This window comes from Daktulosphaira vitifoliae, unplaced genomic scaffold (genome assembly GCF_025091365.1).
Source record: "Daktulosphaira vitifoliae isolate Bord-2020 unplaced genomic scaffold, ASM2509136v1 Scaffold_3, whole genome shotgun sequence".
Classification (NCBI taxonomy): domain Eukaryota; kingdom Metazoa; phylum Arthropoda; class Insecta; order Hemiptera; family Phylloxeridae; genus Daktulosphaira; species Daktulosphaira vitifoliae.
Window position 1 is genome coordinate 38,505,365 of NW_026099574.1, and position 19,542 is coordinate 38,524,906.

Genomic DNA, 19,542 nt, shown 5'->3' on the forward strand with positions numbered 1-19,542 from the left:
GGGGATATTAAGGATATGAGACGCAAAGCGTAAATAAGTAAACCTATAACTAATTTTGGGTAAAAATATTTTAAATCATCTAGGAAAAATTTTCACTATAAAAGGTAATATGTATGAGAAAAGGAATAATTTTTCTTTTATTTATCATATCCACGAGGAACACTGATTTAGTGATATATTTTTATTAAGTACATGTATTAATTATTACATGCCTAACAATAAATTTTTCTAAATATGTTTTTTTTATATAAATTCAATAATAACAATTTTTTGTAAATGTATTTTTATTAAAATAACTATATCCATTACGCATTTGAACAAACATAGAATTTATTACTTGTAACATGTACATAAGATCTTAGCATTAAATAATTTTACATTGTTTAGCTATATTTAATGTTTTATTTGATTTTTAACAAATAAACATTAGGTCTTGGCTTTATAATCACTATATAATAATATCTAGTTACAGCCTAACGGTTCTATACACTTTTTAATGATGGAGATAATTTCATTTCAAACTATATATTTGATTTATTTAATATTAATTTTGTATTGTGCAATAGCGAAACCATTAGGTTCAGATGATGAAAAAGAATCCGAGGTAATATTATTTTTTTTCAAAAATGATTTGTGAGGTTAAATTATTTATTATTGTATATATATATATATATATATATATAGTTGAAAGATATTTTAACTTAGTGACAATTAAACTTTAATAATTACATCGAATTTTGGTAAGTAATAATAGTTCTATTATTATAGTTGTAATCAACTTAATGAAATGTATTAATTTTAAATAATCCAATTGACTTTTATATCAATTTTTTGGTAAAAGATTTTAATTTACTCGTCAATTTAAAATACTGTGTTAATATACGTGTAAATACTCAATATTTTAAAGATAAATTATCAATAAGATTAAAAACTTTCATTTTATAACAACAAACATATATTCTTTTTATGAAGACATTTTTCTCATTTTGTTGTCATTTACTGATATAAATTAAGTGTTTAATCTAATAAAAATAAAAATATCGTTATTTTTTTGAAGGAATTGAAAATTTTAATAAAAAGCGCTAAGAATTCTTGCACTGATGCTTCAGGTAAGTATAAAGTAATTCCTAAATTATTATAATCCCATCTGATTGGGAAGCAGTAAGTTAAACTAAGATAAAATGGACTGTACACGACACCTTATCAGGCAATCTGATTTTGTTATATATTTCTTGTAAAAGGGAAATTTTGAAGTAACGGCACCATATGATTGGGTTTATACGTATTTTCTATAACAAAACCCGTATCGCACCCTCTGGCTTTGTCATGTCCAGTCTATTTTACCATAATTCCTAAGATGAACCGAGTGAAAAATAAAATAAGATATTAAATGTTAAAGATCTATGTGGTAGAATATACCTTAAATTATTGAAAAATAATAATATTGATCTATTCTTTCTACAATAGGAGAATGGACTAAAAATATTGAAAGTTTACTAGATACTGATTTGAAAAACTTTTATAATGAAATTAAAAAACATCATAGTAGTGTGTCTGTAAATAATGCAAATAGTTTTATTCGTAATGTTAAAAAGAATATTGCCATAGAACAAACGAGCGATTCTCTCAAAACATTTAATGGTAAATTAAAATTTATTTGACTTAAATTTATATCTACCTAATTATTTTTTAAACAGCATATTATTTTAACATATTAATTATTTATTAGCATATTAACAGCATAATTATAATAAATTATAATTTGAACCAGGACCGGATTAAGACTTATTAGGGTCCGGAGCGGTACATTGAGAGGGATTCTCCTATAGAAAGCTCGTATACCCAAGGGCAATTATTCCCACCCTTAATCTGGAATTAATATGATTAATTCTTTGTTTTATAAGAATAATTATGAATAAATACTAATTATAGTAGTTTTTTAATACGCCAATGCAGATTACACTAATTACATAAAAGCATATTAAAAAAGTTTTTGCACAATAATTTATTCAATTTTTTTGAAATTCCCAATTTTTACACAAAAATTGAAACATTTTCAAAATTTAAGTTCAATAAGTTAATATTTTGTGAAAAAATTGTTTTTTTGAATCTCCTCTCTGGGTAAATAAAAGGTAATTTTCCAAAGATATATACCCAAAGACATAAAATTAGCTAAGACATTTATATAAAAAAAAATTGTTTTGATTTGATCATTTTTAAAAATGTTTTGGCAGTTTTGAGGAAAAAAGTTTAAAAAATGTCGAAATTCTCAGATTTTAAAAATTGTAATTTTTGTAGAGATTCACTTATTTACGGGGAACTAGAGAATTTTATTGAATTTTTTAGGATATTTTTATCGACCAGAAAAGATTTGTGATCTTTTAAAGCATCGTTAAAAGAAATCGGTTCAGTGATGACTGAGAAAAATTGAAAACAGACAAAAAAAAAGAAGTAAAATACTCATTATAATAAAATTAATATCTTCTCAGCTTCGCATCGAAGTTAATATAATTCATTAATTTTAACTTAATAACTGATTAAAATTTTAAAGATTTTGTGGGTAAATTTATCTATCGTGATTTATAGTTATTAATGCATTTTTATGCTTTAAATTCTCTCAGTTTATTCTTTGGATATAATAATAAATATACAAAACAAATTAATGGAAATACAATAATCGAAAATTTATTAAATTGAACTATAAATATTTACTTCAAAATGTTATACGCTAAGATTGATATTTGCTAAAATAATTTCTAACATTACTGATGCTAAACGATTATTTTTCGTAAATTTCATACAACTATTTATACCAAACAAATTTATACTGTTTGAATAATATTTTGATTGATTTTATATATCTGATATTGTTTGCTAAACTTTTTTTAAATCTGGAATGATTCATATAATTTATTATTATTTTCAGATTTTAATGAATTTAAAAATTATATTCGAGAAAAATTGAGCCTTAACAGAAAGTATTGAATTTTTATTTCGTATATTCAACATATAAAATATATCATGTACTTTTATATTAGAGAATATTTCATCTTATTGTCATCAAAATGTCAAATAAATGTATGTTTATATTTACAACATTGGATTAAATGTATGTATGAAAATATTTTTTAAGCATTATCTTAATATATGTATACCAAATAATAGATATTTACGTATTATATCTATTAAAAATATGTATTCATCTTTACACTTTTCAAAAAGTTATTGCAGTTTTAGGAAAAAATGAATAAATGTTAAAAATTACCGATTTTTAAAATTGTCATTTTTGGGGGACTTCTTCCATTTATAAGGAAAAATGGAAATTTTTTCAATTTTTGAAGTATAATGTCTTTGATTATATACGATTTGTGATCTTTTGACATATTATTCATTAAAATAAGCTCGGTTAGAGCTGAAAATATGTAGTAACAGACATACACAAAAAAAAACCCTTGGTAAAATTAATACCTTCTTTTAGCTTCGCTTCGAAGCTAAAAGCTATTTTATAATCTAATTAAATATATATATTGTCATAAAAAAAGTAAAGTTGATATCATGTTAAATGAAAGAAGTATATATCATATATTTAAAAAAAAAAATTTGTGTTGATATATTGATTTTTTTAAAAGTTATAAAAATTTAAAGTTGAAAATTTTAAATCGAAATATTTAACACAAAAGTAGAATGTTTTTAACTACAGTAACCGTTTGCACGTAGAAGAAAAGTTGTCGGGACAAATTTTTTTTTAATTTATAGTACGTCACATAATCTGCGATTTGACATATATTTAAAACACGGAGTATTTCCGGAACATTTTTAAAAATTAAGTTGAAAAAGTTAGTTTTTGTAAAAGAGTTGCTGTTTTAAATCCCCCCAGTGAGCAGGTTAAGTGTTAGATTTTCAAAAAAATGATATCAAATGAAAGGAAAATATCTAAGGTTTTAGTATAAAANAAGTTGCTGTTTTAAATCCCCCCAGTGAGCAGGTTAAGTGTTAGATTTTTAAAAAAATGATTTCAAATGAAAGGAAAATATCTAAGGTTTTAGTATAAAAAAAATAATATTGATTTGTTGATTTTTAAAAAAGTTATGGTAGTTTTAAGAAAAAAAAGTCAAAAATTACTAATTTTTAAAGTTGTAATTTTTTTTGAGATTTCCCTCACTTACAGAGAACAAGGGAAATTTTTTCAACTTTTAGAGGAAACGTCTTCAACTAGATAAGATTTGTGATCTTTTGACGTATCATTGAAAGAAATCGGTCTAGTGAAGGCAGAGATAAAGTTGCAACTGAGACAAAAAAACATATTATGGTAAAATTAATACCTTCTCAGCTTCGCATCGAAGTTAACAAAAATCACGAAAAAATGGTTTTAACATAAATCGAGTGCTTAAAATTTATAGAATCACTCTGTATTAATAATTGTATGTAGCTATTTATAAAGTAAATAATATATACCTCAAAATGTAGCTCAAAATTATCACGTTTATATGTTTCAATAATTTTGTGTTTTTATAAAATATATTTCATTTGATAAAAAGTTTTTGTTACTTTTCAAATTGTCGATCAAAATATAATATTTTTATCATTATTTATCAAAATTTTTCCTTGTATTGTATGCGTAAAAAATTTCTGTTGTATATATTTGAAAATTAGAACAGTTTTTTAAGACTGCATACTAGAAGAATATATTTGATTAGTAAAAACCATTTGTATACCGTCGACCGCCAGTCACATTACTACATAATACATTAAGTATTATGTAGTAAATAATAATGTATTAAACATTGTACTTAATGTTTAAGATTTTATTTTAACATTTTGTATGAGAATTTGCATCTCATTGTTAAAAAATTTGTTTGTGTTACAAATATACAACGTTATTATGGGTATTACACTATCGCTATTATACTACCAAATATAATATCTTCAAAGAAAAAATTATTATTACATGTGTTATTTCATTTTGATTGTTAAGTAGGTGATAACTTTATAAAATCTCAACTTAAACTTAAATTCAATCTGTTTTTTTAGAATGCTAAGTACCATGAAATAATATATAATCGCTTAACTGGTATAATATTTAACTTTGAAACATTCATATAAATTTGTGTGATTAACGCCAGAATAGCATATTATAATAATTTAATATTTTTAAAAACAGGCCTGTGTCTGTTATAATTAGTTTACTTAACTGTCGACTAAGTTATTAAATGTTGCATCACCTCAGGCAATGTTAAACTAAGTATTAACTGGTATCTTTACAGTAATTCTTTAAATGTTTTAAAAAAACGTGATTATAAAATGCTTATAACTATTTAAGTTTATTCTTATTTGAGTGTAGGTAATACCTAAATTTACATATTATGTTATTATAATTTTAAACAAAAATATAAACTTTATTGATATGTAAAAAATAATATTTAAAATTATTACAATTTAAAAAAAAATGTTATGAGTAATGAAAAATTAATAACCCCGTAAATTTTTTCCGTGACCATTAGTTAAATCAATGAAAGATAATGCAAGTATATTTAGATAATTTTTTTTTTTATAAAAAAAAATGTAGAATATGTATATTAAGTATCTATCTTAATATCTACAACTTCCAAAAAAAAATTACATCTTCCCAGTGAAATTTACCTCCACTATAGAGAAGTCATTAAATTAATCGGCCATATTGAAGAAGGCAAATCAGTGTGCCCGAACCACTAAATTTAAACTAAAATTAAGTTTCTCCAAAACTAAATAATAATTAAAAAATGATTTTTTTACAATTTTAAGAACTTATATAATATTTAATGTGTATATTGAAATGCTAAGCATATATACTAAAAATGTATTATTAGGATAATTACATATTATTATAAAATAAATACATTTTTATTTGTTATCACTGCAATAAAAATTATTGTATGACCTACAGTAAAATAGCAATCAATTATTGTGTACATTAATCAAGGCTTCATATTTGCACGGAAGCGTTTTTAATGAAAATGATTAAAATCACTATCATAAAAAACAGTAGCATAGTGGGGTTGCGGCACAGTATGGTAGTGGGATAGTTAAGAGCATAGATAATATCTGACAGTGATTAAAATCACAATCATAAGAAACGCTTCGGTGCAAATCTGTAAATAGTATTTAGAAAAGCAACATCAACTCCGACTTTCTTAACTATATTCTGATTAATAGTTTTTAGATTTAAAAGTATAATTTATGAATAAATATAGAATGAAATTAATATTTAATAATTTAATATTGTAATTTTTACGGAGAAATAATAACAAATAATAAAGTAGTAAATTTTGTCATTCCTATAACAAACATGTATAAAAATTAAAGGGTTTGATGCAATACTTTATAAAAAAAATTTATTTTTACTTATGAATAAACACATTGGTCTATAAGGAATTTTCATCGGAATCAAAAATATACTTATCTAAATCAACTTTTCGCACTGTTTTCAAACCAGAATTTAGACTTTTTCTATCACTTCTAAGTTTTGATATTATCTCTAATTATTAAAAAATAAGTATTTACATATAAAAAAATATAAAACCAAGAATTATAATACAAAAATAACATATTTTTGAATACGGTAGACATTTTCATCATAAAGATAAAATAAAGTTCGAAATTTTTTTTTTCATATCAAAGTATATAAAATAAGCTTTAATTTAAGATATATATAAAAGTGTCAGTATTTTTGAAAAAGTTCTATTTTCTATATGCATTTTTAAGTTTTGAACCCCCTTTGTATAAAGGGAAATGGTCCGATTTAAAAAAAAGTTAGTGGAATAAAATAAGTATATAAATAGTATTTATCTATACATATGTCAAAATGTTATAAAAATATAAAATTAAAAATATACCAAATAATAGGTATAACCTAATATATCTATTAAAAAGAGTTTATTACATAAGCTTTAATTTAAGATATATATATATATATATATATATATATATAAATATAAGAGTATCAGTATTTCTGATGCATCTTTAAAAGTTAATTTTTTGTGGAAAAGTTGCTATTTTGAAACCTCTCTTAAGGCAGATAAAGAGTCAGATTTTTAAAAAACATATACCATATGATAGTTTAATATCTAATGTATTTATAAAAAAAAAAAATTTGTTTTGGTTCATACACTTTTCAAAAAGTTATGGCAGTTTTAGAAAAAAAAAATGAATAAATGTCAAAAATTACTGATTTTTAAAATTGTAATTTTTTGGGGGATTTCCATCATTTACAGGGAACAAGGGAAATTTTTTCAATTTTTGATGGTAATGCTTTTGACTATATACGATTTATGACCTTTTGACATAATCTTGATATATTTTTAAAAATCCTAGAATGAAACTATCACTCATCACATTGTGTTAATAAGAGACCCTTAAGAATTCAATTCAGACACTCGATTTTTTTTTTTTTTTAATTTTAATACGTTTATGAACTATGTGATATATAATATTTTTATATCATATTAAAATAAGATTTAATTATCGTAGCGCATTAATAACAAATTAAATATATTACATTTGCTTAATGTTAAATAACGTAAAACATTAATTGTAATAATTCGTAAATTTATTAGTATCCAAGAAAAATAATATGAGTGTCTTAATTACTTGAGTGGTCTTCGTGGTCCTGTATTTCAACAATTATGATAAGTGATAGTACTGTAAGAACATTAGAGCATAGAGGGAGATGCTGATGGGACAATTCTACTCGTCCGTAGCCCGGAGCTACTGACGTCGAACTAATAAAGGGCAGTTATGTTTGAGTGCCCGTTATATATATATTTTTCGATACCATCACTTTTGTCTTATTTATATTATTTATAACTTAACTTGTTATATTCAACGACCCGTCTATCGCCAATTGTCATCATAGCCAACCAACTCCATCTCACTTGGATATACCTACTGATCAACTGTACTAGGATTCAGGTCAGACGTATTGTACATTACATATAACTTATATTTACTGAACATCTAGAATATAACTTTACTTTGTCGTTGACATAAAACAATAGTCTAATTTTATTTAATAATCTATCCCCTGTAACTAAGGTACACGATTGCCTGTGTCTCCTTCAGGTAATTAAAACTCATTTAAGGAGATAAGGACGATATTTTGGCAGACGTCGGGTAGCTTCCGATTCTTGGTTTTGACCAAGACCCTCAAGTATTAAACAAGCTCCTAACAGTATTCTACTAAGGTTTTTTTTAATTCAAAAATATAACAAGATTTTTCAATAAAACAATACTCTGCAACTAATTATATATTATGTAATTGGTGCATACAATCTCTTACAATTGGTGCATCTGAATTATGAAAATATCGTTGTTTTGAATATTTTAATTAATATAGTATTAATAATAAAAATATAATATGATATATATGTTTTATTTATATTAATAGTAATAGTATTAGTAATTAATAAAAATTAAATAGGGTGAACATTCAAAAAAGGGTTAAAACTACTATTTCAGATTTTATAATAATGTAGTAAATAAAATAAGAATCTAATTTAAAAATTATAATTAGCATCAATAGTCTAAATGAATATAGATAAATTATAAATTCATGTGTGACTAAAAGGAATACAATCTTCTTTATAAATATTTCTCTAAGAATGTTCAAGTCATTAAATTTGGTTAATGTAGATTAAAAAACACTTAAATTTGTTATTAACACATTGTTTGATTCTATGATCTATTCTATTAAAAAGTGTTTCCAATAAAACACGTATGAATAACGGAATGTTCTTGTTTAACAGCGCAATGTTAAATAAATTTAGTTTTCTTCGCACTTATTATCTATTATTTTGTTTTTATGGCAATGATATTATTTCTTCACTATTTCATTATATTACTAATGAAATCACTGTAAAGTAAAGAAAATACTTTCAAGTTTAAAACACACTATTTTCTTAACTATTTAATGTATTAATACGATTTGCTTTGATTGCTAAGTGCAATTTTTTATCTCTAGCAAACAAAAGTCATAAAGTTATTTTCTACATCGTCATTGAAAACACTTGACTTTCTTCGTCTGTATTTATTAACTAGATCCACTGTACTATTGAGGAAAAAAAATATGAATAATAAAATAAAAACACTAGTATCAATCCAAATGTGACTTAGCATGTTCGGACCAGAGTATTTTGGCTTGTAATTATCGTGAAAATCGTACGGGTGAAAACTGCTGGTCAACAGCTATACAATTACTGTCTCGCCGTCATCTGTGCAAGACGGTGTGAACTACTTAAGCAAATGACCATTTAACATGTATAATTTTTGCATCGAATTTTTTGTACTAGCATTTGTTCTAATTTTTTTCTGCTTAAGCCTATTTTTTGCTATAGATTCATACAGTTCATTGTGAAATTCGTTCTAGCAATGTTACCCAGCCTATCTATAGGCTGCCCCTCTAAAGAAAAGTGTTCGTAAAATAACGAATTTTCCGGCCTCTTCACAGATTTCCATTACTTCCTATCGGTGTTTTAGTAACCGCACCTGTATCATTCTTTTTCAAATGTACATCACGCGATCACCCACTGCAGTCTGCGTTTCTTACATTGGCTCCGTCAGGACATTCAAGTGACCATGCTTTACCCGAAGCCTTTGGCTACCGTTGTTCTGAGTATTTTTATTTTAACAATTAATTCAATCGATACGGTAAATATGACTATAGAAACATCCGATGAAAATGATTGCGTGGTTGACCTTGCCGTAATATGTTTGGACGATAAATTAATAACATACGTAGATTGGCTGGAAAAGAGGGATAAACTTAATGTGATCGGTAATTTAGTGACTATAGTCAAAAAAACAAACAATATTGAAGACCGTAACAAGATACCAAATCAGCATAAAGTGAGTAATGCTTTAGGACCAGCCATCGATGAGTACTTTGACACGCATACACTAAGAATATCCTTACCCTGGATATTGGATGATGATATCGATCTCGAATTAGATCAGCAAGGTGAGTATTATATATTTAAAATGAGTAGTATGTAAGTATATTTTTATTCTCCTTCCCTATTTCCCTCAAATACTACATTGAAAATTATTTATTTATATTTATCATAGAATATGTTTAAGGTACACTTTTATAAGTTAATAAAAAAAAAAATACGTATAAAATTATTGTATTTCAAAAATATTCCATTTATGATTTCAACAAAATCAATTATGTTCATGTTCCAAAACATATGAGTAAAAACTTTTAGTGAAGTAACTGTATTTTTATTGTTAAAAGGGTCACATAATTCGTCGAAACTTATTTAGTATATATTTCAGGTCAAAAACCTCAGTACTTAATTAGTATTTTAACGAAATCAACAACATTTTACTTAGTTAAAAGTATTTTTTTAAATTAAATAATTATTGACTATTTGTAATAGTTATTCATATCTTAATTTTTAAATAATTCATATGTTAACAGATACTTAAACAAATGTTATTGATTTAATGACATAAAATTGTTACAAATAAGAACATTTTAAGAAATTTATGTGTAAAAGGCATTTACTAGGCCAATGCTATGCTAATAAAATAACAATTGAACATTATAATGTTCATTTTTAGATTATTCATTTTCACATGGCATGATAAATAATAAAGTAAGGTAAACATAATTTAGATTTAATCTTATTTTTAATGTGTGACTAATAAAAATATTAAATTAAATTTTATATTTTATAGAACATTAACAATTATCTTATAGTGAAGTTTTACTATTGATTGCATCATTAAAAACTATTTAATAATTTTTGTAAACGTTTACAAATTAAATAAAATTAGTTAATTTTGTTTTGGATTTTTTCAGAAAATATTTTTAAAATTCATTTTTAATTTTTACCTTACTTTAACCTTATATCTATTCATATCGACTTCTTTGAAATCCAATAAATCAGTTGCATTATTTTTAATTGTTATATTAATAGTCCATTAAATTTTTTATTCATCAAAAATGTCTAAATAATATTTTATTTATATTTTCTTTTAATTAGAAGAATTTCAAAAATTTTGTAATTAGTAATGAATACAATAACAAATGATTTTTATCACACTAATATTTTTCTTTTACCAGTATTTAATCAATTAGAATAAAAAAAATGTTCAAAAAGACATCTAGTAATGGTCGTATTAGATGTATATTTTAATTAATTTTTAATGTTTAATAATTTTTCAATAAAATTAACTAAAAATAATTTTTTAAACTTATGTAGTTTTAAATATCATGTTATTGGATATCTTCGCTCAGAAGCCAGTTTTCAACTAATTTTTTATTTGCATGTAAAGTTACAGTAATAATATTTTTCGAGAATATTCTTTTTAACATGATTTACATTATTTTAAAATGGATATAAATTGGTCAACAAGTAAAAAATTGGTCACTTCAAAATTTATCTATTTAGCTTCATATAATTTGACCAAACAAAATTGAAGATATATTTTGAATAAAAATTAACCAATTATCCAATTTTATTTTTTTGAGTTTACAATCGTTTTAGATTTAGAGTTAACCAAATTTATAATTGACGGCTATAATGTAGAATTTTCTTTACTGGGAATTTTTCGATTGCATCTGTACTAAAGCATTTTTTAGGCTAGTTATTATTTTTGAATAACAAATAAAATTTTAAGAATCCTTAGAAATGCAAAAATATTAAGAAGTCATAGGAATGCATAACATTAAAAAGCCATAGAAATATAAACGACACTGGCAAGTTATAAAAACATAAAAACATTTAGTAGCCAAGGTATCATTTTTTGACTAAACTGTTTTAAGAGGATTTTTTTAATTTTGATTTCATGCGACTATTATCCAAGTAAAAGTGATTATTTTTCTATCATAAATATTCATTATTTAAAAAAAATTTCAAGTTTGATTAAATATTCTTAAGTATATTATTTAGGTCTATTTATTTATTAATTTTAAGAATATATTCTCCCATAATAATATGCATAAGAATATTATTATAACAATTTTCTTTACCAACCAAATTCTTTCAATACAACAACCACAAATACTCCTCTGCGTTAATTTTTCTACTTAACCAACTTTTTGTTTATATATAAATCAATTTACTAATTAATTATTAAATCAAATATAAGTTTTTCAGAATCCATGAATTTAAATATAATGTTTTTGAATGTAATAATTTTTAAATGTTTATATTTGTTGATACATTATAGTAATCTATAATAGTAGAAATATTTTCATATAAATGTAAATTATATTTAAGATTTTTACGTTTAATGGAAATTTTATTTTGTTAATTTTTTTTTTACAATTCAGTATGTTGAATAAACAATACTGAATGTTCATAATTTATAATTTTTATTATTTTTACAATAATTTAAAATTTATTAGTTATTATTAATGTTTACATTGACTTTAAAAGAGAAAATGAATTTAAAATAAATTTAATTGTGAGAATTATTTGACAATTGTACTATCATAGAAACATTGCTGCAATAAGCATTGGTTGCCTTACTATGAAAACAGCAGTAAATATCAGCAATGATAAAATTATCTAATTTTTCAATACTTACTATTGTATACTTCATACTTTCCAAAATAATTGTATTTGGTTACACGTTGTAAGAAAAGGTTGTCACTTTTGATTGCGATAATAATTTTAAATAATTACCGAAACAAAACTGATCAAGGTGCTTGTTAAAATTAATTGAAAATACGCTTTATATTATTTTGTACTACTAAAGTTTTCAACAAACTTGAAACAATGAAAAGTGAAATTTGTTAGAAGTAGATTATAAACGTACAATATCTAACAGTAGAATCGATTAAATAGAATAAAAACCATGCCAAACTATTGAATGAAATTTGATAAAACATCATTCCTAATCGATAAGTGCGAACAGAAAATCGATGATTAGTCAGTATCAATTTGCAGCTTATTTGTTTTTAATAATTTGTGTACTAAAAATACAACTAATAATTCACAAACAACTAGCATGAGTAGTTCTTAATTAATGATTTTTACATATACTCTGCATAAAAATATTTAGCGTCTTTTTGAATACCTTATACAAAATAAGGCTGACCTAAGTAAAAGAATTAATTATACAAATCATTTTATATAATTTTAATATTTATATAGTATATTAATTATATATATATATATATATAATTAATGTTTAATATTAGTGTAAAATTTAAGCTAAAAATAAATAGTTTTAAAGTCAATTTTATAATGCATATAATGTATTTCACATAATGATTTAATACTATATTAAATTAGATAATTTCCCCTGCAAATACTCATAACAACCTCGGGATTTTTTCTTCATATCTTATAATAAGTCAATTATAGTAAAATTTTGCAATTTTATGATAATAGTAGACATATTTTTAAAAAACTCAAATATCGATTGCCGATAAATGGTCCAACATGTTTACAAGTGCTGTTGGAAAGACAAAATACAAAAAAAAAATATTAAGTAATGATATCTATAAAATATTTAACTGTTCTAAGACCACCCATTTGACGGTACCTGCAATTTACTCAATTCTTTAGATTGTAATAAGTATTTATAAAAATGTTATTGTTTATAAGAGTTTTCTTGTTTAGAAACTATTAAGAGTTTTGAAGAAGTTTTCGTATCCTTGTTTCGATTAGGAAAATAACAATGTTATGAATTTGCCTTAACGATTGGGGTAGGTCAAACGTTACGTTTTGTTTATATATTGTAGCGATTGACGTTTCATAATAGCAAATAATATAAACTCAAATTCTGTCCCAATAAGTTGGTTTATATCCAATAATGCTTGCATGAAGAATGAGAATATAGAATTATTTAATTAGAAGTTCTAGAAAAATTCTATACTTCGTAAAACACTCTTGATCTGTATTATTATAACAACATTATAACTACTTTCTTTTTAACTTTAAATAGTGATGTAATGACAAAACAATAAATAACATTTGTTATGTTAGTAAATCGTTACAAATATTAGTTAAATACAATATATAAGATTATCTCTCTTACTATCAGTGTAAAGCTTTGATTAATGCTTCCTCACGTGTAAAACATTATATTGAACTTAAAAGAAAAAGTATTTAAATTAATAACTTCGACGTTCCGAAAAATTTATATTAGTTGTTTAAAAATGATTTCTTTCATTTAACTTCAAGTAGAGCTAATACAATTAAATTAATAACAGTAAATTTCTAATCTTTTGATTGCTTTTTTTTAATTGAAATCAATCCGATTAATACCGTTTCTACAGTAAAAAATATTTTTATATATAGTTCAGATGAAATTTTTATCATAAATATTGTGATGTTAAATTATAATATTGAGGATACAAATTTCCTTCGAAAAGTAAACGTTAGGTGTAAAATGAGCTAGTTATTGGTTAGGTTTATTTCGTGGTAATAATTTATTTAATTTGCGAGACGAACGACATAGTGAACCGTAATGTTCTGTCGTTGAACAGTTTACTCTTATAAAGTGAAATTAAAATATCAATTACATTCTCAAGGCAAAAAACGGATGTGATCGTTTAATGTGCCTACACGAGAAAAATACTAAAAAAAGAGAATCGCTTGAAGTCCGTCAATGAGATGGGCAAACAATACACGAATTGGTAGTCAATGATTTCTTTGAGTTTAAATTGAACTACCACACGGCAGGTAATTCGACGGCACTAATCGGTACAATTGTTAAATGCAATCTATTGGCTTGCTGGAGGTATTCTATTGTGTACGTGGTGCAGATAGGCATTGCTATTATATTTACTGTAATTGTTATTATTATCATGAAGTGACTGAAAAAAGTTTTGGATAGTGCACTTCTCTCGCTATTTAAATTGATTTACTTAAATTAAAATTTTTATATTTTTAGGTCGCGGAAAAAAAAGTAAACTTAAACACATGAAGAAAATGATGTCAATGCTTGGAGTGGTAATGTGTGCTAAAGTGTCAATGTTGGGACCCCTTGCGGTGTTCATGATAGGTGCCAAAGCTTTGAAGGCACTTATCCTGTCCGTGATGGCCCTAACGATATCAAAAATAATCTTACTTAAGAAACTCAAGAGTGGTGGTCACAGTGGAAGCACTCAAGTCGAATGGGTATCCGAGAAAGATGATCAAAATGCACATCTTTTGGCCTATGCTAATCAAGCAAAAATATCTGTAGTAACTTCGCAGCCAGCCATAGCATCTGTTTACCAACACCAAGTACAACCATTGTACCCTTCGCGTGAAATTCAACCAGGATACCATTAAAATTTCTCTCTTTTATGAATTTATTATTTGCTACATTTTGTATTTACAAAATTTACAAGTTTTATATTCTATTTTATTTTTATTTTTGGAGAAATCGCCGTATAAACCATTTTAAGAAATAGCAATAACATGACACCTTCTCAAGTGAAATATTTCGAAGAAAAAATAGTTCCCCGTTTGGATATCCGGGTGGGTAATACTGGAAAAGAAAAATGTGTTAAAAATAACGACAAACCAATCATCTCAGGATTAATACAAAATAAAAAAAAGTTATATTTCATCAGTGACCAGTAAAAAATATTACATTTCATTGAAATACAATAATATTGAACAAACATAATAACTGTTCAATTTTTACTTAAAACTATTTAATATTGGTGACAACTATTAACATATTATTAATTCCAACAAAAAATTCTGTTCTTATTTTATTATACATTTGCTATAAATATTCCTAGAAAAATCATTTGTAGTTTTAACAATTATTTATTTATTATTTTATTTATTTTTGTTAATAAAGTTGATAGCTACTTATTTTATCATTTATTATTGTATCACATAAAGCGCTTTAACGATTGCAATTTCCAATAAAAATTACAATATATATGTTAACATACAAACATAAGTGTTTGGTTGCCTATTTATAAACGCCTTTAAAAAGTAAACTAAAAACATAACAGATACAAATTAAGTGAATTTTGAATTACAAATAAATTTAACTATCAGATTTTGTTAACTTTATTTAAATTCTCATAATAGGATATTTTTAAAATTATTATTATTTTTTAATTTAACATTGGATAAATATCAAAAGACTAAAAGTAGAAAATTACTAATTTTTATAGATTTTTATTTTACCTTCTTAGAAACAATGTTTGCACTTTATTTTTGTGTGTACGAATATATACACACACACACACATATATATTTGATCAAGTTTATTAAAAAACAAATATTTCTTGGGGTAGTTTTGAAGGGTAACTTTCGAAAATTAAATAGGAATATATAATAATTTTCATACAATTAGAAACAAAATAGAAACAATTTTGACTTGGCAATACTATTTTTATAATATTATTTATAACAATTTATAGAAGGCATAGAGGGGAGTTATGTTTAGAGACGCTTCAATTTTATAAAAGCGCATAGATAAAAATACTATTACGTTGATCATTCTTTTCATCTATAACTAACAATGATATTAATTTTAAAAACCAGAACAGTGGTTATGTGGTATAGATGGAACAAATATAATATACTTGTTAATCAGTGTCAGATATCATATGTTATAGGATATCTGACACTTATTAACATCACTACAATAAAAAACGCTTCGAACCTATTTTTATTGAATAGTTCATTATAGTCTATTCCCTAGCAGAAAGTTTATTGAGTACCGATATTGACAATGATTGAAATATTGCACCAGTACTGACAACCGACTGTCGGCTAGCCCTTACTAGCGTACTACTGGCCGGCATCTGTACTGACTCAGCAGTGGCGGTCAGAACTTGGCTGCCATTTCTTGTAGAGTATTGGCATAGTATTGGACATTCAAAGTCGCCAGTACTAATCGGTCAGTACAGGAAAGTGTTATCATCCCAGACATAAGCGCCGGTATTGGTCCAATACTGGTAACCGTTACAGCGTCAGAACTGTCAATAATGGTGCAGTACTGTACTTGTTGTAAATTTCTGATTGGGTTATTGGCTATATAATTACACAAGGTCTTCTTCTTCTTCCTCACCTTAATCCCAACTAAAAAGAAAGACAGGACTCTTTGGTCATCTATAGAGGTGACTTTATGATTGGTATAATGTATTAACACCTCGGTGATAGCACTTAGGTGGGTAAACCGAACCAAGACAATTCGGTATGAGGTGCGCACAACGGACTAACAGGTCTGAGTGCATGGGCATTATGTCCACCTCGATAACAACTAAAAACTAATAGCTAACCCCAACTACTTGGGGTCAGCCTCCTTCTCCGTTTTTAACTATTTTCTGTTGTCACCACGTACATCCGAGATGGGACAATCCGCCAAAGTTTTGTTCAGGATTCCTCATATTTTTTTGACAATAATTTTTACGCCGTCTGTCGACCTGACGCAACCTAATTAGTTGCCTCTTACGACTGGCAGAGGGGCCGTGGAAGTATTCTTAGCCCCCTATCCACAGGGAAAAGGTACATATTAAATATTAGCCTTGTAAATACTACACCCTGATGATTATCTAATAACACTACCCTTGTGATATACAATATTAATAATTTATGAACATTTTGGTTTCAGTGATAGTAGACAAAGTCGAAACGTTTTTCTTTTATCAAAAATAAAGTGCGTTTAAAGAACTTATATTTAGTAAAGGTTTCGGTTTGTCATTACAAAAATTGAAAATAAAGTAATTATTTTTTAAAAACTAATTTTTATAAAACAAACATACTAAATGGAAGCCAATTGTTACTAATATACTTATTCAATTTTATTTAGTATCAGTATTTATAAAAGTAAGTTATAATAGTTTTAAAATATAGAAATAAATGTGTTAAATGTTCAAATTTTTACGGTAGCATAATTTTGAGGTATTACTTTTAATTTCTGAAGCTTTGAATTTTTTTTAACTCTGAAGGTTTAACTAGATCAAAATCGGTTTCTTCTGACAAATAAATCAACAAAGTCGGTCCCGTGAAAGCTAAGAATAATTCATTGGTAGACACATAAAAAAAAATATGATCATAATAAAATCAATAATTTCTCAGATTCGCATCGGAACTAAAAGTAATGGAACATTTATTATTTTAACTAATTTATCATATGAAAATTATTATAGATTCTCAATAGATTTTTAAAAGTTACCTCTTAAAAATATACTAAGGAATATAATCTTTAATTATACTTTTTTTTTTCAATAAAAATACTTAAAATCTAATCTGTTAATTTTTATGAAGTATTATTGATTATTAAAAAAAGAGATAGCAAAGTGGCACAGTGTGAACTTGGCGTAGATGGAACAAGTATAGATTTAATCTGTCAGTGATTAAAATTACTATCATAAGAAACGCATTGAAGCAAATCTGTAGATAGTGTTTAATTTTAAGAAATTAGTGGATTTTACCAAAAGCAAAATTATTTCATTATATTTGATTACTAGTTCTTTGATTTAAAAATGTAATATATGAATAAATATTTATTATTGAAATTAAATATAGTATTAGATTGATATTTAATAATTTAGTATTGTAAATTTCTTTGAGCATTTATAAAAAATTATAAAGTAGTTAATATTTTATGAAAAAATGCATAAAAAGAAGGGCTTGATATAAAACTTCTCAGAAAATAATTTGTTGTTAATTATGAATTAAAGGTTTTACAAGGAATTTTCATCAATTTAAATCAACTTTAAAAAATAGGCTAAACCTAACATTTGGAATCAAAATTTTGTACGTATTATTTTTAACATATTAAAAATAAAAATTAATTTTTAAATGTAAATACTCATTTTTATAAAGTGTGACCGACTCGACAACACATCACACGTATATTTGGATGAAAAGAACAATTTAAGCTAATTAGAAAAGTTGAAATTGTTTGTTTTAACGTAGCAGGCAAACTATTTAAAGTAAGTTTAAATTTATTACTATTTAAGTTAGATTCATGTAACTTCTATAAAAATCGGTGGACTCATAACTATGGTAAACCTTTGTAAGGTATTTTAATATAAAATCAAAAATATGAAATCAAGAATTTCAACACAAAAATAGCATATTTTTGAATACGGTAGCTATTTTCACCATGAAAACAATATAAAGTATATTACATAAGTTTTAATTTAAGATATATATAAAAGTGTCAGTATTCCTGAAACATTTTCAAAAGTTTATTTTCAAAGTTAATTTTTAGGACTTTTAAAATTAAATTTTTATTTTAGTAGGAAAGTTGCCATTTTAAAACTCCTCCTGTCAGCTGGTAAAGGGTCAGATTTTTAAAAAATATATAACAAATGATAGATAAATACCTAATGTATCTTTAAAAAAAAAATTTTTTTGGATTCATACATTTTTGAAAAGTTATTAAGTAAAAAAAAGTTGAAAAAATATTGAAAATTACCGATTTTTAAAATTGTAATTTTTTGAGGGATTTTCACAATTTATGGGGAACGAGGGAATTTTTTTCAATTTTTAAGAGTAAAGTCTTCGACTATATACGTTTTGTGACCTTTTGACACATTGTTCATCAAAATCGGTCCAGTGAGAGCTAAGAATAAGGGCTAACAGA

The 19,542-nt window shown here is 24.7% G+C and overlaps 1 protein-coding gene across 2 annotated transcripts; it reads left to right on the forward strand.

The window, feature by feature from the left end:
- Nucleotides 1-404: 404 nt before the first annotated feature.
- Nucleotides 405-15,793, forward strand: LOC126900243 (uncharacterized). 2 transcript variants are annotated; one of them, XM_050675821.1, is made up of 6 exons: nt 405-604; nt 1,058-1,109; nt 1,468-1,641; nt 2,927-2,978; nt 3,039-3,109; nt 14,887-15,780. In XM_050675821.1, exons 1-6 carry the CDS (start codon nt 497-499, stop codon nt 15,267-15,269), a joined length of 840 nt encoding a protein of 279 aa, XP_050531778.1. In that variant the 5' UTR covers nt 405-496; the 3' UTR covers nt 15,270-15,780. The 2 variants fall into 2 exon arrangements, with proteins under 2 accessions (XP_050531778.1, XP_050531779.1); XM_050675822.1 differs by lacking the exons at nt 405-604; nt 1,058-1,109; nt 1,468-1,641; nt 2,927-2,978; nt 3,039-3,109 and adding an exon at nt 8,894-9,991 and having other exon boundaries at nt 14,887-15,793.
- The last annotated feature ends 3,749 nt before the right edge of the window (nt 15,794-19,542 follow it).